Source organism: Filicampus tigris, chromosome 11 (assembly GCF_054856515.1).
Source record: "Filicampus tigris isolate MCC_2025a chromosome 11, RoL_Ftig_1.0, whole genome shotgun sequence".
In the NCBI taxonomy this organism is placed as follows: domain Eukaryota; kingdom Metazoa; phylum Chordata; class Actinopteri; order Syngnathiformes; family Syngnathidae; genus Filicampus; species Filicampus tigris.
The window spans coordinates 23,642,644-23,663,499 of record NC_141227.1 but is presented as its reverse complement, the minus strand read 5'-3'; the positions used below and the strand labels follow the sequence as shown (position 1 = coordinate 23,663,499).

General features: G+C 43.4%; 3 protein-coding genes across 8 annotated transcripts; 2 read left to right on the top strand and 1 right to left on the bottom strand.

Annotated features, from left to right (window-relative positions):
* Window positions 1-301: 301 nt before the first annotated feature.
* LOC147140236 (RNA-binding protein 45-like) lies at window positions 302-20,672 on the bottom strand. Of its 5 annotated transcripts, none has more exons than XM_086045043.1 (15): window positions 20,432-20,672; window positions 20,060-20,286; window positions 16,657-16,699; window positions 12,180-12,216; window positions 9,156-9,242; window positions 8,361-8,383; window positions 5,922-6,292; window positions 4,678-4,800; window positions 4,006-4,132; window positions 3,515-3,811; window positions 3,286-3,415; window positions 3,074-3,179; window positions 2,779-2,951; window positions 2,427-2,502; window positions 302-2,349 (listed from the first exon to the last, which is right to left on the bottom strand). In XM_086045043.1, exons 7-15 carry the CDS (start codon window positions 6,201-6,203, stop codon window positions 2,233-2,235), a joined length of 1,431 nt encoding a protein of 476 aa, XP_085901169.1. In that variant the 5' UTR covers window positions 6,204-6,292; window positions 8,361-8,383; window positions 9,156-9,242; window positions 12,180-12,216; window positions 16,657-16,699; window positions 20,060-20,286; window positions 20,432-20,672; the 3' UTR covers window positions 302-2,232. The 5 variants fall into 5 exon arrangements, with proteins under 5 accessions (XP_085901169.1, XP_085901170.1, XP_085901168.1 ...); XM_086045044.1 differs by lacking the exon at window positions 8,361-8,383 and having other exon boundaries at window positions 302-1,833; window positions 2,215-2,349; XM_086045042.1 differs by lacking the exon at window positions 8,361-8,383.
* On the top strand, window positions 7,387-10,263 carry LOC147140238 (cytochrome c). The gene is made up of 3 exons (XM_086045051.1): window positions 7,387-7,555; window positions 8,756-8,930; window positions 9,476-10,263. Exons 2-3 carry the CDS (start codon window positions 8,762-8,764, stop codon window positions 9,619-9,621), a joined length of 315 nt encoding a protein of 104 aa, XP_085901177.1. The 5' UTR covers window positions 7,387-7,555; window positions 8,756-8,761; the 3' UTR covers window positions 9,622-10,263.
* LOC147140237 (uncharacterized) lies at window positions 15,178-20,441 on the top strand. 2 transcript variants are annotated; one of them, XM_086045048.1, is made up of 6 exons: window positions 15,178-15,411; window positions 17,210-17,251; window positions 17,687-17,814; window positions 18,565-18,591; window positions 19,733-19,789; window positions 20,053-20,441. In XM_086045048.1, the coding sequence occupies exons 1-5, from the start codon at window positions 15,291-15,293 to the stop codon at window positions 19,787-19,789; spliced, it is 375 nt and encodes a 124-aa protein (XP_085901174.1). In that variant the 5' UTR covers window positions 15,178-15,290; the 3' UTR covers window positions 20,053-20,441. The 2 variants fall into 2 exon arrangements, with proteins under 2 accessions (XP_085901174.1, XP_085901176.1); XM_086045050.1 differs by lacking the exon at window positions 18,565-18,591.
* Window positions 20,673-20,856: the final 184 nt, after the last annotated feature.

Below are 20,856 nucleotides of genomic sequence, written 5' to 3'. Positions count from 1 at the left end.
CGTAAAATATAAATTTGAAAAACCGTCATTGGTCATCCACATCATCGCTGGAGAATCAACAACAGTTATTTTCCTTGTCCTGGTTGTTTAGATTTCAAAGAAATGTCCCATTATTGTGTGAAAAAGCAGTCCCTCTTCTCCGCTAGGTCCCAAATCATTCCAAGTGAGGCGTGCTGAAACGGAGTAATAAAAACATGTACGCGCACATGCAGAAAGAAGGAGAGGCTGGTTTGTTATTTACCTGGTTTCACATGTCCATAAGAATCTTGGGCAATGGGAGCCACACAAGAGGAAACAAAAGTTGATCTGCTGTTTTTATTTTGACTTGGAAAGATATCACAGTGGGAACACATTTGACAATACAAAAAACAGCAACTAGTAAAATTTCAAACATGAACAGACGTTCACTTGAGCAAAGTAAAAATTTGAAATAGACTATGTGCAATTTCTAGAGAAATTGCGTGTGAATGCTGAAAATGCTGAATGCAAATATTTGAACTCAAGTACTATGTAAGCATAAATATATAAATTTAACAGAGCCAGTGTGTTATCATCACATTGACTGCCAGCGGTGAAATGGATCCTTGAAAGACATAAATGATGTGAAATGATCAATTAATTTATAATGTGATACTCAAAGATCAGTTATTAAATAAAACTGAATACTATTAAATGACAAATCAGTTAAACTGAAAGCTGCCCAACATGGGAATCAAACCAGCAATACCCACACATTACTTACCACTGTGCTTCCAATGACTTTGAGTAAATGTCATTATAGCAGCGCCAATGTGTTTCCATCACATTAAATGCCAGCGGTGAAATGGATCATTAAAAGACAATAGGGATGTCACAATATGCAAATGTCATCGTACGATAATATCACGACATGAACCTCACGATACGATAATTAGTACGATATTGTGGAGAGGTTGGCGATATAAAAAGCTCACAATACGAGAAAAAGCTCATTATATTGTGTTGAAAGAAAAAAAGGAGCTCATTAAAAAACAACAACACCACACTACAGCACAAATGGAAAACAACTTGGGCTTTTAAACAGATTTACTGCTATTAATGTCTTGATGACAACGATGATATATGGTGGCAATTTTAATATCGCGATATTGCCGATATTGTGACATCCCTACACGACACTACCAAGTGAGCCAAACTCCGGTTAACACCAGTTATGGTGTTGTAATGTTCAATTGTATTGAAGGGTATAGGATGCTGAAATTGAAAGTGGAATATCTGTCCCATTATAAATGAATGGGGAGTTTTGAATGGAAAATATTAAACTGTAAGAAAACTAAGTATGTGGAATGAAAAAAATAGTAGCCCGCAAGGCATGAATTTTTGGAGTATGTAGAAATTGGAACGGTGCAAACCAGATGTATTATGCGGGAGTTGAATCGGGACAAAACAGTGAGCGGAATAAAAATGAGAATAAAGAATCAAGATAACATATGCGTGAACGCTTTCAGCATTCACACAACTAGTAGACGCTTTAATTCTGAGTCTAACTGCTTAAGTCATCTTTGTTTCAAGTAAAGAGGTCGTGTGTGATTTTACGGTCCTGTGGATTCTTCCCACTGATGAGATCTCACATCAGCTTGAAATGAGACTTGACTAAGAAAAGCAAAAGAATAAAATAAAAAAAAATAAAAAAACAGGACTAACCCAAAAAAGCTCACACTGAAGGTCACGGCAAGGTCACCGAGTAGAAGTTTAAGGTCAGACAGGTGTCAAAGGTCGTGTCAAGAGGTCTCCCGTCCCTGTTGGTCGTCGAGTCTGTCAGGTCTGGGGTCGTTTTGTCATGACAACAGTCGCCTGGGGAACAAGAAGCTGCACAGTTACTCACACACAAACCTCAAAACACGTGAATTCAAAAATAAATTAAAACAATTTTAAAAAGTCAATTTCTGTACAATTTTGTCAAGTTGATGTTTGTATGATACTCTAATACTCCACTAGGTGACAGTGTTGCTTCCTGTTCTCCCACAATAACATTTTTCAAACTGTAAGTAGTTTTATTTGACAGTGGTTGATTTGAGTCTTTTGTATTGCTTGTTTCCCTCCTGACCTTTGAGACGTGAATCGAAAAAGCTGCAGCCACTTTGTTTGACCAATAGCAATGTGACATGCTCCTTCCTAGATGTTTAATGAAGACGTTTGACGCAGTACTAAAAACAGCCATGGTGGCCAACTTACCTGGCAGGTGGCGGCATGCTAGTAGGTGCGCAGCCTTTTGTGCGACTCTTCTCTGGGAGGATCGGCAAGCATCACCTTCATCTTCACGCCGTTGACCACGCGACCGTGGAGCGTCGCCAAAGCGTCCATGGCAGACTCAACGGAAAAAGGAACACTCACTTCACATTTGGAATCGGCTTTTCACTTTGTTCTTCGTCAGAGTTGATTGTTACCTGCTTGTCTGCGTACTTCATGTAGCCGACCTTCCTGCCCGGAACCAAGTGGACCTCAATCAGGGAACCGAAGCGGCTACAAAAAAAAAAAAAAGAAAGAAAATTAAACAAGTAAAAAACATTGGCCCACCTTGGTCAAGATGCTGAAAATAAGAGAACCATCTCTCAGCATGACTCAGGGCACTCAGACTGCTTGCGTATCTCATTCCAATCCGATTCCTCCTCACATTTCATTTTTAGGGCCAATTGTCCACAGTTGTTTTTTTTGCAAATGTCCAAATGGGATCTGGCCCTGTTCAGATTGGGCCACATTATTGAGCCATCTAACACGCGCCACGTAGGGGTTATTTACCAGAAAACGTCCTCCAGCACGTCCACGGGCAGGGGGGCGGGGCTGAAGACCACAAACAAGCGCTCCTTTGTCTTGCTGTCGGAGGGCGCCAGCTTCTTGGCGGGCGGCAGGCTGACGTCCGTCTGGATCCGGGACATGGGAGGAGGCGGCGGCGGGGGCGGCCCGCCGAATCCCTGCAGGGGGTGGGAAAGGAAAACAAAAGCAAAAGAGCATTGGTCACACGTGTGGCTTCATTTCAGCGTACGCTCGAAGAAAGGTGGACAAACAAAAGCGAGCAAGAAGGTTTGATATGCACCAGATGAGAAGCGGCAGGTTTGATGCCTTGGCTGCCGGAGGGTCCGTTCCACACTGATGACATCATCTGGGTGGCCACAAACTGCATGGCCATCCTACTTACTGAACTACACACGCACACACACACACACACCCGCGCACAGTATGTGTCAATGCAGCCAAGAAGTGGCGTCTGCCATCTTGGTTGAGTTCAATGTTTCTGTCTTGCAGCACCTGCTGTGATCTTCTCCGTCGTCCATAAAATTGACCACCAGTCTATTTCCCGGCGGATACTCGAATCCGTTGAGCTTGTCTTTGGCGTAAAGTGCCGATCCCAGGTTACTGTAGCGGATCATGGCGTTACCTGCAACCGGAGCCACATCGTTAGACATTAACTCACTGTGATTGTCTTGTCCTGTTCTCACCCCACCTATTCACGTTCCGCCGCCTCCCAGTCGCCCACCTTTGCTCATCCCGTAAGCGTCCCGCTGCAGCTCGCAGTATTCCATCCCTGGAATGATGTCAAAGAGCGCAAAGATCTGCTCCTGGGTCAGCCCGGCGCGGGTCGACACCATCAGGCAGCGGGTCAAGTCGCCGCCGCGGTACTCCATCACGGGGTAGCTGACGGGCTCGGCCATGTTGACGGGGTACATGTTCATGGAGTCGGCGCCGCTCGAGTACTCGCTCCTGGCCGCCATGCTGTTGTAGTCTTCCGAGGGCGAGGCTTTGTTGCGGGGTTCCGCAAGGATGGCCCTGTAAGCTGACATAAACGTGTGAGCGCGCGTCCTCGGAAACGCTGTGCCACGGCCAATCGCAGACAGAAGTCACATTTGGCGATAGCAGTGTTTGGGCCTGAGCCGTGTGATTTTTTTTTCATTTTTAGTTTATTTTATATACTTTGGCTCAATAAAGGTTAGCAAAGACCCAGCCTGCGGGACCACCTAGCGGTCTTACCTTTGTCGCAGTTCTCGATGGCCAGGGCGGCTTGGGAGGGCTTGTAGTACCTGACATAGCCCAAACCTTTACTCTCCCCCGTCGCCTTGTTCCTGATGATGACACAATATTCAATGTCGCCGTACTCCTGAGGGAACACAAAAGTCAAACTCTTTATTTGAAGAAAATCAGGTCAACAAAGTGGTGTCCAAAATACCATATTATACAGACCATTGGGCGCACCATATTATTAGGTGCAATATCAATCAACGGGTTGATTTAAAAAAAAAAAAAATATATATATATATATATATATATATATATATATATTTTTTTTTTTTTTTTTTAAATGATATGTAAGATGCACCGGGTCATAAGGCACATTGTTTTTTATTAAAGCATTGTTTGAGAAGTTCTTTATTCTAATTGTACCATCTCTTTATCTGATAGATTTAGTGCTATTAAGCTAGGTTCAGACTGGCTGAAAACATCGGGTAGCACCACGTCTCGCTTGCTTGGCATAGTGTCTCGAAAAAATACAGATATCGCGATAACGGCCGATGCAATATGCTTATCGCAAAGACATGCAATAAATTTTGGAATTGCATACTTTTATCTGAATTGGACCAAAAAAAATCAGCCATGTTGCCCCGTCACCTTTCTCTGTTCCCACTTTGAAATGGCTCCACGTACCTTAAAAGTGTTCCTCAGGTCTTCCTCAAAGAAGGTTTTGGGGATCATGACAAAGATCCTGGTCAGCTCCTCGTCCTCCACATCTCTGTGGCTGCATGACGAGCGCGACTGGGCGATAAACACCTGCAACAAGACGACAAGTCAGCTCATCATTCATCAGTGATGACATCACATCAGTTGGTGTCACCTTACTGCTAATACTCAGAATACATAGAAACTAAGTGTTGCAGGTTGACGTTTTTCCGTTTGGTAAATAGCCTGTCACTTATGTAGCGCTTTTCTACCATGGGTACTCAAAGCGCTTTACACTGTACCTCATCTACCTACTGATGACGCAGCATCAGGAGCAACTGGGGGTTCAGTATCTTGCTCAAGGATACTTCGACACGGTCACAATGGCCGGGGATCGATCCTACAACCTCCGGGTTGGGAAACGACCACTCTACCACTGAGCCATGCCGCGCCTTTACGTTTCCTAATTATTGTGAGAAATCATTCACATGTGCAGTGGCTTCACATAGATTCACATCATTAATCACAGCATGCACTAAAATATGAATCCTTGTTTCAGAAGTCTGTACTGTATCAAACTGGTAGCCGTTCGCGTTAATCAGTACCCAAGAAGTAGCTCAGTTTCAATACGGTTGGTGACCCCTGCTTTAAAAGGCGTCCTATCTACTCTAGTTACAATTACATGTATTCAACATATTTAATAACTGCTGGAAACGTCCTTCTTCAACTTCGCAGCAGTCCTCAACTCTCCAGAACACTGCAACCCAAAGACATAACATTTCTCATCATCTATCCTGCTTCCATGCAAATAAACGCTTCCCATTTCAACTCTTTGAAATGACCTTAGTATCAAGCACAGGTCAGGGTTCGGGTTTCAATGCAGGATTTGACTTTTAAAGATAGGTTAACGTTTGAAATGATGGGTTCGAGCCGAGGCCAGTTTACGAGTTTGAAGTCAGTGTGTGTGCTCGACCATCTTCCATTTAATCATAGCATCATTCTTCCCTTCCATCCACCCTCCCCCAAGTTAAACTTGCGTAAAAAGTGCGTAGATCACCGTGTATTTTTTCCTTTGCCACTGTGCCCTTTAGCCGAGTTGGGTTGAGAGAAACCTATAGCAGCTCTATGCATGTTAGCATGCTAGCATTGGTGCTAACTAACGGTCTGGGCTGTTTGTTACATATTGTTCGCGGCCACCTACGTGCACATTAAACGTTAGCGTTGGTACCGACCTTGATAGGTTTGTGTCCGTCCACCAGGACTTTCCCGTGCATTTCCTCCATGGCCAGGCAGGCCTGGGACGATTTAGCATACTTGACGTAGCAAATGCCTTTGGACTCCTTCGTCTGCTTGTCTTTGACGACCCACACGCCCTGGATGTCGCCGTACACCGAGAACCGCTCCCGGAGCTCCTCTTCGGTGACGAAGCGACTGGCCACCAGGAACAGGCGGCTGTTGGGAGGGTCGTCCAGGTTCTCTGGAACTTTATTCAAGCTTGAGTGTGAATCGTCCATCTTGGATTCTCTGCCTTCTTTGTTTCCGGCAACGTAAAGTCTGCATGCAGGGCCTATTACTGCCCTCCTCAGGTACTATGCTTCAACAACTAGGAAGAAGGAAAAAAAAACACGCCCTTGTTTATATCACCAGATACAGTAAACTGCAACACGGCCTTCATAATCAGCCGATGGTTCTCATTCTTCAGCCCTACAAAAGATTTTAGAGAAAAAGAAGAAACTCCTAATACTGACAATTCCTCATACTGACAATTCTTGGCACAATCCAGGAAAACACGATTTCTCCACAACAGTGTTTTAATAGTTTGGGATTTTTCATTGTAGTTAGTTTTTATTTCATTTTTAAAATTCGGTTTGTTTTAATTAGTTTGTAGAGCAAGTTTGTAAGTTTCTATTATGATATTTGGCCACTAAGTATTGTGTAATAAGGCAAACTACAATTCTCAAACTGTTTGACCTTCTTTCTTGTGAGCGGATTTACAGCAATACCAAAATATTTATATTTATTTAAAATGAACCCCATGAGAGCTCACAGAGAGCTCATGTATGATATTGATTGACAAAGACGAAAGGACACTTTTGCCATATTTATAGTTAGTTTTAGTTAATTGTATGGATGTAAAATGTAGTTTGTTTTGTAGTAGAATAACCTTGCTCCACACTCACATTTCCAGTTTGAGTGTTTTACTACATTACAATTAAAGCCAGTGGCCAAGCCTCAGGCTACTTACAGTACAACAAATGTATTTGTCCTTTTGAGTCAACTTATAACTGCTCTAACACATACAGATACAACATAAACGTCGAAGCAGTGCGAATTCCTGTTTGGCTTGGTACATTGAACCTCCTCCGTACAAGAAACGTCGTTTTTTTATGTATGTGTGTGTGTGGGTGGGTGTGCGGGGGTGTGTGGGTGTGCGTGCGTGCCCTCATTAGACCTTGACGCAACATGTATTACTAGTGCAGTAGTATACATTACATAGTAGGTTGTGACGTCACATCCGTGTCGGGTGCCGTCCTCCCACTTTTTAACCTCCTTTGTACATTTCCCTCGCTTCCTCAAGGCTAAACAAACACTCAACAGCTTTCATACAAAGTACAAACACATTCCACCTTCGACTTCAATTCTTGATTTAACCAACGACAACTGTGCGCCGCTTGTCAAATACGGGAGACAAAATGACATTCCAATAGTGTTATAAGACGTGGCCCCCGTCACATGACTACATGACGTCATAAGCCGGCACCAGTAAGTGAGGTGACCTTCTGTGCGACCGCCACAACGTGTTTGTCTCGAAGCGGAGAGGAGCCGCAAAGGAGTCGTTTTCATTGAACGCATTTTTAAATTACAGGTAAGCGCAACTCAACCGTTTGAATTTGTTGCGCCAAAGCTGCGTTTAATTTTGTCGAAAACTATAGCGAATGAATGCAAACTGCCACAGCGGAGCACATATCGATGTCTTTCTCGGGTATTTTGGAGTGGATTCTGCTCACTTTATGCTCCAATAAGTACACTTGGAGTGTTTTATTCGGGTGGACATGCCTCATTAGTGTGGCGAGTGAGTGGTGCAAATCGATGGTGGCCGAACTCCTTCAAGCATCCTTGAGGGCCGGTTGGGGCTGCCATGAGCCAACCGCTAACCTAGATTTCTGGAAAATTTGGAGGAAAACGACCAAAAAAAAAAAAAAAAAAAACCACAGCAAGATATTTGAATGAAATGTAAAGTCTTGAAAGAAAATGACTGGAATTCGCCGGCCCGCCATGTTAACGGTCATCCTTGAGCTAACCGCCTTGCCTGGTAGATAGCCGGCTTTTCCTTTTTTAAATGCTATTCACCGCCGGTAGTCGTTCGCAGATTAAGAATTACTCTACGACTGTTAAGTGTCCCCAATAAAACTGCTCACCTATTAGCCCATTGATACATTTTTTACTACAGGGGAGGCTAATGCTAAATCGGACAGCAGCTAACACCGGCCGAGTGGGGCTAAAAGGCTAAACCTAAGCTAACGCTTATGAACAGCGTTTCGTGGGTGTTTGACACATTGGCCTCGAGCGGCAAGTCACGGCAAGTCGCGTCGTGACGAGTCGGGTGGTGACGTAACGCCATTCGGTCCGAATGTAATAGGAGCGTGTTTAGTGCTGGCCGCACTAGTTACCTTAGACGTCCTTCACGCCAGCACTGCAGAGGACAGAGGAAGGAAGCAGAGCAGGTCATTGCTTTTGAGATCGGACCCACTCATTGTGCTCTTCAAATTCAGTTTACCACCTTGAGGACTAAGAATGTTTCCACCTTTTTAACCAGTATGAACTCATTTGTATGCACTTTGTAACTTTTGGGGATCACTGTTTGAGTCCCATTGTGTACAAAAGTGCGAAAGTGAAACGATCTCGAAACATCTGACTCAGAGCTCAGTGTCCTTGTCCCTCTCAGAGCCCAGTGCGCGCTTGTAGCATCAGTAGCAGGTTGCAACATCATTTGTCATGCCTTGTTATGCTGTAGTACAACCTTTATACAGCAGAGCGTGTTCAATTTCGCCTTGTCTCATTCCAGCTGACTATGGGCGACGTGGCGAAAGGGAAGAAGGCGTTTGTGCAGAAGTGCGCGCAGTGCCACACCGTTGAGGAGGGCGGCAAGCACAAGGTGGGGCCCAACCTGTGGGGTCTGTTCGGCCGCAAGACGGGCCAGGCAGAGGGATACTCGTACACTGACGCCAACAAGAGCAAAGGTCGGTCGCAAAGGAGTTCCAAAAATGTCTGTGTGTCTGGCGACCTTGAATGTACAACCCCGATGACATTGCGTGCGTGTGTTGACAATAACTTTTCAAATTCAGTGTTCTGTGACATGCATGTGAAACGATGTGTTCGTGTGCTGCTGCAATACTTTGAAAGGAGGTGCTCCGTTTATTTAATTGAAAATAAAACTTTAGAATCCGTAACACAATCTATCTTACCTTTCGGTTCCATTTGATGTGGTGGCTTACGGCTGTAAAACGTGACCTCACTTCTTGTGTGTAGTCACCCCCTCGTTGATTCTGCACCTGAGCAAGACACAAAAAGACAAACAGCAAACACGGCTCATCCTTTGATATATACTATGATACATACGAGGTATGCCAAAAGCAGCTGATGTCATACGAGGACACTTACAAAACATGGTGGAGAGTTTTTTTTGTTTTATAATGCATAATCAATTTCGGTTGAAAATGTCCAACCATGTCGGTATTCAACTAGTGGACCATGACATGAAATTGCCATTTGTGTGTGTTGTCAGGAATCGTGTGGGGCGAGGACACGTTGATGGTGTACCTGGAGAACCCCAAGAAGTACATTCCGGGCACCAAGATGATCTTCGCCGGCATCAAGAAGAAGGGCGAGCGGCAGGACCTGATCGCTTACCTCAAATCGGCCACATCATGAAGGCCGCGCACACGTGCGCTTGTTTAACGTTTTAGTTTCTGTTTTAATTTCTGCTCTCGATTCATACTCTTCCAAAAACAAACAAAAGAAAAGTCATGTTGAGTAATTTGTACAGATGCTGTTAAGAGGGAGAGAGATGCGTGTGGATCTTCCTGTTAGCTTTCGTGCATGTGGCCAACGCCACCATATGTGGAAAATATACATTTGAAAACGCGTAGACATTGGTCATCCACATCATCGCTGGAGAGTCAATGAGTTATTTTTCTCTTCCTGGTTGTTTAGATTAAAAAAAAAAAAAAAAAAAGTCCCCTTATTGTATGAAAAAGCAGTCCCTCTTCTCCTCTAGGTCCCAAATCATTCAAAGTGAGGCATGCTGAAACGGAGAAATAAAAAACAAAAAAACATGTACGCACACATGCAGAAGGCTGGTTTGTTATTTACCTGGTTTCACAGGCCCGGAAGAGTCTTTTAACTTATTTTATTGCCACTTACGTGACCGTCTGTCTGTCAAATGTTGATGAGGGGCTGCAAGAAAATACTGTATTCACATGGAAGTCGTCATAATTATGTGGTGGCCATGTTTGCAACGAGATGGCTGAAGGATTATTATCTATTAAACACAAAAACGTCCACCAATGAAAACTTGGCTCTTGTCTATTTTTTATTAAGGCTAGCTGATGAAATCATGTTATTTGTCAGGATTTTTTTTTCCCTGCTGACATGCGCTGCTTACAGTAACACTGCTGCAAACGGGGAGGAGCTAGTTTTCAAAAAGCACAACCGAAATAGTGACTTGGTTGCCATTATTTTGCAATTGAATGTCAGATCGTATTATTGTAAAAACTTATAAAAAAACAACTTGTTTTGAATATCGTTGTCATTTGCTTTTTCCGGCCAGCAGTATTTAGTATTTATTTACTAGGCGGGTTTGGGTGTCAGCTCTCAGGTGCACATGACTCGGTGCGCACATAGCAGGTTAAAGTTCATGTGAGTTTCCCATTCTCAGCTGTTACCTCACTCACTGGTCACCAGCACTTTGCATCAATCCAAGCGGCTCAGCTGCTGCTTCTGTAATTTACTACGTGCCGTGACTGCTTATGCCAGTCTACGTCACTGCAAACGACCTGTCAGACGTTCGTTCTTCCGTCCGTTTTAAAAAAATACAATGTGGCCCTTGAGCACAAATCTAGAATTAAATTCAATCTATTGCAAATTAAATTTGACGTTGCAACATTATTTTGAAAAAGGGACAGAGTATTGTTGATGAAACATGAAAATGTAAATGTACTTTGCATCTTCAGTCCCCGTTCAATAAATAAAACAAAACATCGGCAGAATTATGTTGCAATGTGAGACCAGAGCAGATTAGGCAAACGGCAAATCATGCATGGTTTATTGTTATTATTATTATTTATGGCTACAGTACATATTTGATGATCCAATAAGCAGTTGTTCCGATGTTTAAGGAATGAACTCAGGTTTGGTAATTGAGTTCAAGTTTTGCGTCACGGGCCGCATCGTGCTGCAGTTACCCAGATGACCGCAAGAGGGAGATGTTGTGCAGACAATTACCATTTTGTATGCAGACGGTCCTTCCTTTCGCATACAGTTTTTCAGTGTATACATTCGTGTTTCGTGTATTTACGATATTTACTATGAACGTATTACAATTTACCGTTAGTGATTGATTACAATGCGCTGGACGTTGTTTTTATGTTTGTTTGTTTTTCAGTTGAGTTGTACAGGTTATAGGTCACAATGGTGAAAACAGCTTTGAAATGATTGATTGCTTCATTTTTTAAAAATCAATCACATTTGGTTTTTGGCGTTTGAACAGGGGTGTGTATACTTTTTTTTTATAGTAACTTAACATTTTGTCACCAACAAATCATTTTTCGGTTTTAATATTGTGCTTCGTGTGTTCCTCAGTGGCTGGCTGGCGGTACGCAAAGAACACATTAGCTTGTTGCCGTTTCACCTCTTTTGTGGCACAAGGAAGACAGACTGTCGCCATGGTGACCAGTGTGAACATGCAAACATTCCAATGGTCAGACAAGTCCTTTTTCTTCTTCTGAAATCTCACCCCCACTTTTGACTTGAGGAGGAAATTTGCGTGTGTGCGTGTCCTAAATCCTATTGACAGGATCTGACACCTTCATTTTTTATTTCTTCAAAAACCAATTTACAACATCAAGGCAGTTTGATATCTGATTTTCAAATAAATAAATAACTTTAATCGAATATTATGTTTATCTTTCTTTAAAAACATTTGTTTCCTTTTAAAGTCCATTTTAAAATGTAATTATATATTTTTTGACTGAATCTGACATTTTTGCAGAAAATCTAATAATTTAGTTACATAATATGTTGACATGTTTTGACTGGACTGGATCTGACATTTTTATGCCCTTATTTTAACATAATTTCCATTCATATTATTACTTAGTCCATTAATGTAGAAACTATGGCTTCATGAAAATCATTTGTTCTTCTCATTTTCATTTAGTAGAACTAGATTGAATTGATGTTATTACCAAAATGTAATTTTAGCTACTTACCATATCAATATGAAGTTCACACGCTGACATGGTTTGACTGTAAAAAAAACAAAAAAAACAACAATTGTCAGGACAAGCTTTGTGAAACAGAGTTCAGAAGCATTCTGATGCTGATTTAAACAAAAATGTTACAAAGATGCGAGACGCCAATTAGCAGGCGGGAGTTGCATTCCTCGTAAAGATGATTGAGAGCAACATGTACGCAAGCACACACACACACACGCACGCACGCAAGCACACGCGATTAAGTGCTTGCTGACCCCGTGGATGAAAACGTGTCAAATTTGTCACCGGGTTGATGTTGGAAGCGCGACTTGAACATTGTTACCATTGTGACACCTTTCAGCAACCACTCATTACAGCGAAAACCCAGGGGACACTTCATTAGGTACACCTCCCATACAACAGCTTCTACAACAGTCAATCTGGCATAACAAATATAATGTAATGATCACTTATGATGGACACGTTCTTTGAACAATACTGTTTGTTCATTATTATTTTTGGAAGGCCATGTATGTTTATTAGGGGTCCCCAACACACCCCTGAAAATCATTCAGTAGCGCCCCCTGGAAAGCTAGAAAAATTTAGCCCGAGACCAGTGTCATCAATGCACACAAAATTGAGTGGAAATGCAGTGGGACATTTTGTCCACGTGTCATGTGACTACCTTTGCCAGTGACAGTCATCTGACCAGAGTGAGCAAAAATGTTCACAGCACAAACAGGAAGCCTTTTATGTCAGAGACAGGGAGTATATTCTTTTTCACAATTTATTACAATCAATTGCAATGAAGTGTTCTAAACAATAATTCCATTTTAGCTTTCAAAAGCTTTTTTTCAAATTGTCTAGCAAATCAGAATTCGAGATACGAATCGAATCTTGACTTTGGTGTATCGGTAAAGTCCGAATCGTGTAGCGTGGCATCAAAATTTAACAATCATTTTGAGGATTTGCCACAACATCACCAAGTGACGCTCAGAGAAGTTAGAGGAAGAAGAAGAAGAAGAAGAAAAAAATTGCCCGCGAAAGCAGTTTCACTGATGGGTACAAAATTGGGTCAGAATAGGATGCGCGAAACATCTCAAGAACTCATTTGCAAAACTGAACAGGAAGTCAGCCATTTTGGCTTGAAGCAGCCATTCTGGCCTTTGATTTTGAGCAACTCCTTCAGGAATTCATCTAAATGCGATGATCGTTTTGAGGGGAAAAAGGGGCTGTGGGGGGAAAAAACAAACAAACAAAAATCCACCCGTGACACCAGGATCAACATTCAACACCAAATTTGGTGGACGTGTCTATCATAAAAAGACTTCACGCCAAAATTGAACAGGAAGTCGGTCACTTTGGCTTGAAGTGGTCATTTCATGTACGTTATTGACTTTTCTTCCACAACGGTAAAGCGCTTGCTGATGTGGCAAAATGTCTGATTTGCAGTTTTGACTGAGACAATATTTGGCTTGACGCTCCCTGAGCCATTTTTAAAGGAAAAGCATCACAAAGTTGCACTCATCTGACATTTTAATCGCTTGCTGCTTATTGACTGATTTTTTTTCCTCCCTTTTGGCCGGTATTGATCACTGCAGCTCTCATCACCATGGTAACCTCAGGCAAAGTGGCCATGATGATGATGATGATGATGTTGCAGCAGGGGCGAGGAGGAGAAGGCGGCAGCTAAAAATAGAGCAGCCAATCAGACGATGGCAAAATTTGCGGAGTCACACTCGAGTTCCTGTCTGGAGGAAGACTTCCCTCTCTTTCATCCTTATATGGATACAACCTTGGCGGCCATTTTAGTAGTTCTCTATACGCCTGGCTGCTTTTGTACACTGTCAAATGAGCTTTTGAAGAAGAAATTGTCTGCTGTACTCAAGCTGAAATTACTTGCCAATCTTGTTCTTACTATGATTATTATGGAAGCAAGCAATAGTCCCTTGGCGGCCATTTTAATAGTTCTCCACACTTGGCCTGGATGGTTTTAATAAATGTCACATAATGTCAGAGAGTTGTTCTCTGCACGTGGCCTGACTGGCTTTTATTGTGAGTTCATTTTTCTATCGTCTACATACAATGTTTATTCAGAAAATACCTGCACATTTACTAAGACTACTGATGGCCATTTTTGTAGTTTTCTCCACTCTGTTGGTACGTGTCCCATAGTTGACCTCAATTGGCCACCTCTTACTGGTAGCAATTCCTTTTCTTACAGGTTGACTGGTAGCCTCTTCTGAAGCCGCATGCACATTCATTTATTATTGTACTGATGCAAAAATGACCTAGTGGCCATGTTTGTAGTTTTCTACACAGGTACGTCCAAAAGTTGATTTTCATGGACCAACTGGTTGGTACTTCTTCAATTGCAATTTCACTCATACATCTTCTCTGTCTTATTTAAGCAGCTGCAATATAAGGCACACCTGGAGCTTTTTGGAGCACTTTTGACTGAAGTCATCATTTATCAATATTATTACACTCTTGATGATGTTAACAATTGGAACTTGAAATATTGGAAAGCCGTCTCAGTGTGACGCAGTGCAGTCCTGTGCGCTGCCATCTCAAGATTTGTGACTAGTTTATGATTTTTTTTTCTTTAAAAAAAATGAAATAAATAAAAAGGAGAAGTCAAGCGAGGACCATGCAGTTGAATCCCAGCCAATAGAAGGCCTCCATTGCCCCGGGCGGGCGTGGTCGCATCCTCTGCCAGTTTTGTCGCTTTTGATGCTCAGTGAACAAATTGAGTTTTTGTTTGGAATAAACGTTGAAACTAATTGCTTGTGAAAGGGAAGCAGAAAGTGTGGGCATGAATGAAAAACTTCCTTTCTCTTTCCACACTTTCTTTTCCTTTTTCCATTTGGCACCAATGTTCCTCCACCCTCTGCACCACTTACTCTCTCTCTCTCCCTCTGTCCTTTTTCTCCCATGTTGGCATCGCCCCGCTCGCTCTCGCCTCCTTCACTCATCCCGCCCGCCCCCCCCCCCCCTCCCACCATTAGCAGGAAGAGTAGAGCAGAGCAGACGAGGACGGGACAGTCGAGGCAGCGCAAGAAGCAGCAGCAGCAGCAGCAGCAGCAGCAGCAGCAGCAGCAGCAGCAGCAGCAGCAGCAAAGCATCATGGACGTTCTGAAGAAGGGCTTCTCCATCGCCAAGGACGGTGTGGTGGCCGCCGCAGAGAAGACCAAAGCCGGCGTGGAGGAGGCCGCCGCCAAGACCAAGGAGGGGGTCATGTATGTCGGTGAGTTGGCAAAGGCCGAAATGTTGCTTTGTTCGTGATGACCATAGCAAAAGAGTGCACCTTGTTTCAAAGGAAGCGAAAAAAAAAAGGAAATATTTCATGTGATGTTGTAATCACAGAAGATGAAGCTTCCCAAAAATGGAATGAATTATTTGTCTGTGGCTAAAGCCCAGAAGGGAGTCAGGGATGAGCCATGGCAGCAGAAGTGCGATTTTAAAAATTAAAATGCGAACCACAGAGACGCAGGGTCATGCGGAGTACGTGGTGGAAGGTTCAGGACGGGGCGGAGGCGGGGGAGGGGCTAGGGGGGGACCATTTGGAGAGGAAGTCCAGGCGGCGTTCTGGGTGTGGCCCAGGCTAGATTGAATTGTTGCAATGGAGAAATAGAAATTGAACAGAAAACCAAATTGGGATGAAACCCCAAGTTAGAATTAAAAAAAAAAAACACACCGCACCGTTCCCCACCATATTGACAATCATTTGTGCCACCGCTACCTACATCAAGGATTTTGAACTTATAGTTAAAATAAAAAACAACTTTAAAAACATGTTTGCGATAGGCATATATTTTTTATCCTCTCTATCCAAGACGTGGACACCAAAAGGAGCCGCACAAGCATAATGAATGAATTAAGATGCACAAGGTGCCTTTCCTTTTCTTTGACTTAATTATATTACTACTTTCTATTTTTAGGAAGTACAATATGAGAGAGAGCTATTTCCTTATCAAAGAAAATGTGCCAGCTCGAACGGATTAACAGCATTTCCATTCATGACAATGCAGAAAGGCGATTTGGAATACAAGTGGTTTGGTCATGCGACGACAAACTTGTATGTCAAGGCACCTTTTCGGAACATATCGCACAGGCGCCATCTGCTAGCAACTTGGTGCCAAGCAGCTGTTTTCAACGGAGGGGAGGAGCTTCATTTAGTTAGGCCATGACCTTGCCTAATAGAAAAAGAGTGCTTTGCCGCCATCATGTGTCATCTTCAATGACGTGAAGATTTTTGCTATTTGTGGCAGGCTCAAGTAAGAAATGCTCTTCCCCACTCACACTGGGCAACCGACCCCAAAACACCTGTGCGCATTTCAACACACTTTCAGGTTAACAAGAAGTCACGTCATAGCGTGCGTTGAAAGCTGATTGGATGACTTCCCTTACTCACTACGACTGCCGTCGTCCCCACAAAAAAACCTAAGGCACAAGTATCAACTTTTAAGCCACCGTAGCGTCAAACACTCACCTGCGGTCTTCCCTCTTCACCGCAACGTCCTGCTCCTTTTCGCCTGAAAAGGACAGATAAACTATCAATGTTCGAAAAGCGCTGACGTCACGTCAACAAACACTACGGCGCCCCCCGCCGGACGTCAAAGGGAGCACATGCAGCGTCGCTGTCGTGTGATGAGTGGGATTGGGAGAACAATGATTCTGTGGTGTCGGCTGGGTGGACTCAAACATCAGAGCGCAGACACACACATGCGCACACACGCGGCCACACAGAGCAGCTGTTTGTTCCTTCAATCGCATTTCCTGCTTCATGAGCTTGCGATGTCACGACAGGGTGGACATTTTCACAAACCAAAATCATGACCGACAGCCCGCGGACTGCCCGCACCCTGGAATCAATTTTGAAAAGTTGTAACGAGTGTTCCATTTTTCCCTTACTGTCACGGCGTGGCGTTGTAATCGGGTTGCATCGTTAATAATTCATCGATTTCAAGATAACAAAGAAAGTGGCCGACCGAGCCCAGACGTCCTAAATTCCGCACATCATGTCCTCCATGTGTTATTTCCAGGAAACAAGACGATGGAGGGCGTGGTGACCGGCGTCAATACAGGTAAGAAAAGACAATCGCTCACTCAATCCCTTCTCCGTTCACTGGTCATCAGTAGTCGAACAGGCATTGGTTTCACCCAACAACAAAAATCGGGTTTCTGACCCACAAGTAGGGAAAATGAGATTTTTACGGAAAGCAACATCAAGCAGGACAGCGACTTTTGTGACACCTCAAACTATAGAGAGCCTTTTGATGGCAAAATATGAATTCCTTATATTTAATTCCCGTTTAATGTCAGTGGCTTGTTAGCATGATGTTCGCCATTCACTCCACGGACGCCGTCAACTTTTCTCACAATCGCGACACACTCATTTTGATCTTCCGGCTCAAAAGCTGCGCTGATCTCAACTCCAAAGTCACGTGACATCTTCGGGGATCTGGGGGAGTGATTTCGAATGCAGCCTATGACATGCTGACGTGCGGGTGTGCTTCTAGTGTCCCAGAAGACAACCGAGCAGGCCAACCTCGTGGCCGACGCCGCCGTTACCGGGGCCAACGAGGTCGCCCAGGCCACAGTGGACAGCGTGGAGAACGCCGCCTTATCCACTGGATTTGTCACTGTGGTGAGCCATGACATCTTCCCACAGTGTTTGCACAATTTTTTACATTTCAAGAAAACAAGAAAGGGGGAAAAAATTGGCTTTTTTTTTTTTTCTTTCTCGAGAGCATCGGTCGGCAACCCGCGGCTCCCCGAGCCGCATGAGGCTCTCTCATGCTTCTGCTGTGGCTCGGCGTGGCTTGGGAAAAGAAATGAGAAGTGTCCGATTGAACTGTATGTTATTTGTCTCACGTCTTCTTCGTAAGCCTTTAAGTTTTTAACTTCCTTCTTAGTCAACTTTCATCACGTTATCGTCGAATACAAAAAAATCAACCCCTTTTAGTGAGCCACTGCCTAGTTGTGCTACGTTATTCTATTTTTTTTTTTTTTTTTTTTTAAGTACTAATTGTTGTCAGGGAAATGTACGGACATGATGCATCTCGACTGAGAGTCGAACATCTCTGTATACGAGCTGACTTTAACCTGGGTTGTTAGTGGAACGTTTTGGGGAAACCAAATCTTAAGTAAGCCATTTCTCTTTAAGGGAAATGTTGTAAGATGAGTTTGAGATGACATAAAAGTGATTTGGGACCATAGTTTGGAGTCTATTTGCATTTTAAACTATTAATATAGACAATTAACAAGCATAATAAGACACTGTTTTTTATTTCTTCAAACGTGGCCCCCAGGAAGAGTCGTCAGTAAACCTTGCCTTTTGTCCCTATTATAACGGTTTGTCTCTGTTCCTGTTTGTGTCTGGACTGGATGGAAACAGGAGGAGGCGGTACCAGCGACCGAGGAGGTGCCCGATAGCTTGGATGGATTGATGAATGACTGACAGATTGCATGACATGATTCTCACACAGCTAGCCAATTCTGCCGCTGCGGCTTATTCATGCTTTTAACGGCATCCCTTGTAGTCGTTGCAAGTCATGATTTGGTATTTGGGAATTTCATAACGTCAAGTGATTCCACGCAAAAAGTGAGCACATACTATTTGTGATGCCATGATGATACCATCTTTTATTTGAAACTTTGCCTTTTGGCAGGTGCATTTCAACTTTTACTTCCTAAAATGTTTGCAACGTTTGCAGCACGTGACGATGTCAATCTGCTTCTAATCATGACTAACCTACTTTCTCCTCCAACTAACTTCACCCCCCCCCCCCCCGTGTCACCTTCACTTTACAACACTTTACAAGGGCTTGAATATTATTTTGAATATGGTCCTGCTGCGGCAACATCCTTCCGATTTAAGACCAGTCGCTGACACCCACGTCACTCACCAGGCCAGGCCCTGCCTTACACACATATTCATAGTACAGTGTAGAACGTGACAGTGGTGACCCCAAGTGGACATCCTCATGAGGGTCGCGGGTGTGCTGGAGCCAGTGTCAGCTATCATTGGGCAGTAGGCGGGGCACACCCTGAACTGGTTGCCAGCCAATCGCAGAGCACACACAGACAAACAAACATCCACACTCACAATCACAAGAAATGTGGTCGGCCCATTTACCATGAGTATACCCACCAAAAAGTCTCAAGAGGCCCTACCTAAAAACGCGCAGGAAGTTTGAGAATTTGACTGACTGCTACTAAATTTGAAGTGTATATACTGTACTTGACAAACCAGTGACATGAAATTGTGAGACAAACCTGTGCTCGGGATTTTGTCCCACCGCTACCAAATATCGACCAGATACAGTACAGTATACCACGCAGATGCTAATTTGCCAAAGGTTTTAGTTTTTCATCATTAATGAAATGCGATAAAACAAACAACCCTCAATACTAGCGACAGGAACAGTTATGTCACCACCACAGTGCTGAAACAAAGAAGTCTTTCTTTGTTTTGAGTGAAACACAGTTATGAGTATGCAGTAAAGGTAGGCGAAACAAGATGGCAGCTGTCATATGACCTGTGTGCTGTTTTTCTCCTGCAGACTGACGCTCCCAAAACAGAAGATGGAGGAGAACAGACCCAACAAGGTGCTCAGTAGGTGAGTAAACAAATGTAGTGATTCACATTTCATTAGCTTTTTAGCGGCATTGCCAAGACCATTTTTAACTGTTAAATTGGAAAAAAAAAAAAGACTGCTTGCGAAATGTGTGTTGATGATTGTCCATCATCCAGGTCATTAATCAATTTTAGGAAGGAAAAAAACAATGTACTGTATCCAATGACACTATTAGGCTAACAATGATGGGCTGGTCTTGCATAGTCCTATTTTAAATTGTTGGGTTTTACTCTTCCATGTATCAGCACTCACTTCCTGTTTGGCGCCCGTCCAATGAGGAGAAAGAAGACCGATCCCGCCTTTCCCCACGTGTTGTCTTGGCTACACTTCCTCTGCGTTACGTCCTCTCTCCACACGGCTCTCGGCTGATTGGTCGGTGTGTAGAGTGACGTCACTCAGGCTCAACTGTGTTGCCTCAAGCGTCCAATCACAGGGCTGGAAGTCAGAAACACAACCGATGCCTTTTGCCTTGCATGTCGCTTTGCCAAGAAACACACACACACACACACGTACACACAACCATTAATTAATCACCACACACTTATTTGCAGTCTGTGTAGCTGATATTAACTGAGCTTAAGTGCTACTTTCTTTTATAAAACAATACAAATGAAATAAAGATACCTTTAACGTCCGTTCGAATGTGCTGATTTTCTTCGGAATTCTCAGTCAAATGTACCTAACGGGACTACTCCAATACCTTCGTGATATTGGGATTTGGGGTGACATTTCAGAGTAAGCCTAAACTGCACTATCATGTCTACAGGTGAATTTATTGGCGTGGCACCAAAGAATGGCACTCGGTGGCAGAGGAGTGTCACATATACTGTGCTAAAAACCACGAGCAGACAGGCCGTGGCGATTACAGAGAAGCCGGAAGAGTACCGGAAGTGCGGTTGCTGCGACACTGGCATTACTGTGGAACGGCTCGCCAAACCTTTAATTCGGTGGGGGAATTCAATGGCCAACAACCACACCGTTAACCGAATAAAATCTTAAAAATAATAAGGCATAGTATACCTTTGTATTGATTTATTTCCCTTTTATTA

Excerpts from the sequence above, each read along its gene's own strand:
- LOC147140236 (XM_086045043.1), bottom strand. The coding sequence starts at position 6,203 with ATGGACGATTCACACTCAAGCTTGAATAAAGTTCCAGAGAACCTGGAC. Across the intron at positions 4,801-5,921 it reads ACGGACACAAACCTATCAAG|GTGTTTATCGCCCAGTCGCG; the intron begins GTCGGTACCAAC and ends GTCTTGTTGCAG. Across the intron at positions 3,416-3,514 it reads CGCTTACGGGATGAGCAAAG|GTAACGCCATGATCCGCTAC; the intron begins GTGGGCGACTGG and ends CTCCGGTTGCAG.
- LOC147140238 (XM_086045051.1), top strand. The coding sequence starts at position 8,762 with ATGGGCGACGTGGCGAAAGGGAAGAAGGCGTTTGTGCAGAAGTGCGCG. Across the intron at positions 8,931-9,475 it reads TGACGCCAACAAGAGCAAAG|GAATCGTGTGGGGCGAGGAC; the intron begins GTCGGTCGCAAA and ends GTGTGTTGTCAG.
- LOC147140237 (XM_086045048.1), top strand. The coding sequence starts at position 15,291 with ATGGACGTTCTGAAGAAGGGCTTCTCCATCGCCAAGGACGGTGTGGTG. Across the intron at positions 15,412-17,209 it reads GGAGGGGGTCATGTATGTCG|GAAACAAGACGATGGAGGGC; the intron begins GTGAGTTGGCAA and ends TGTTATTTCCAG. Across the intron at positions 17,815-18,564 it reads CCACTGGATTTGTCACTGTG|GAGGAGGCGGTACCAGCGAC; the intron begins GTGAGCCATGAC and ends GGATGGAAACAG.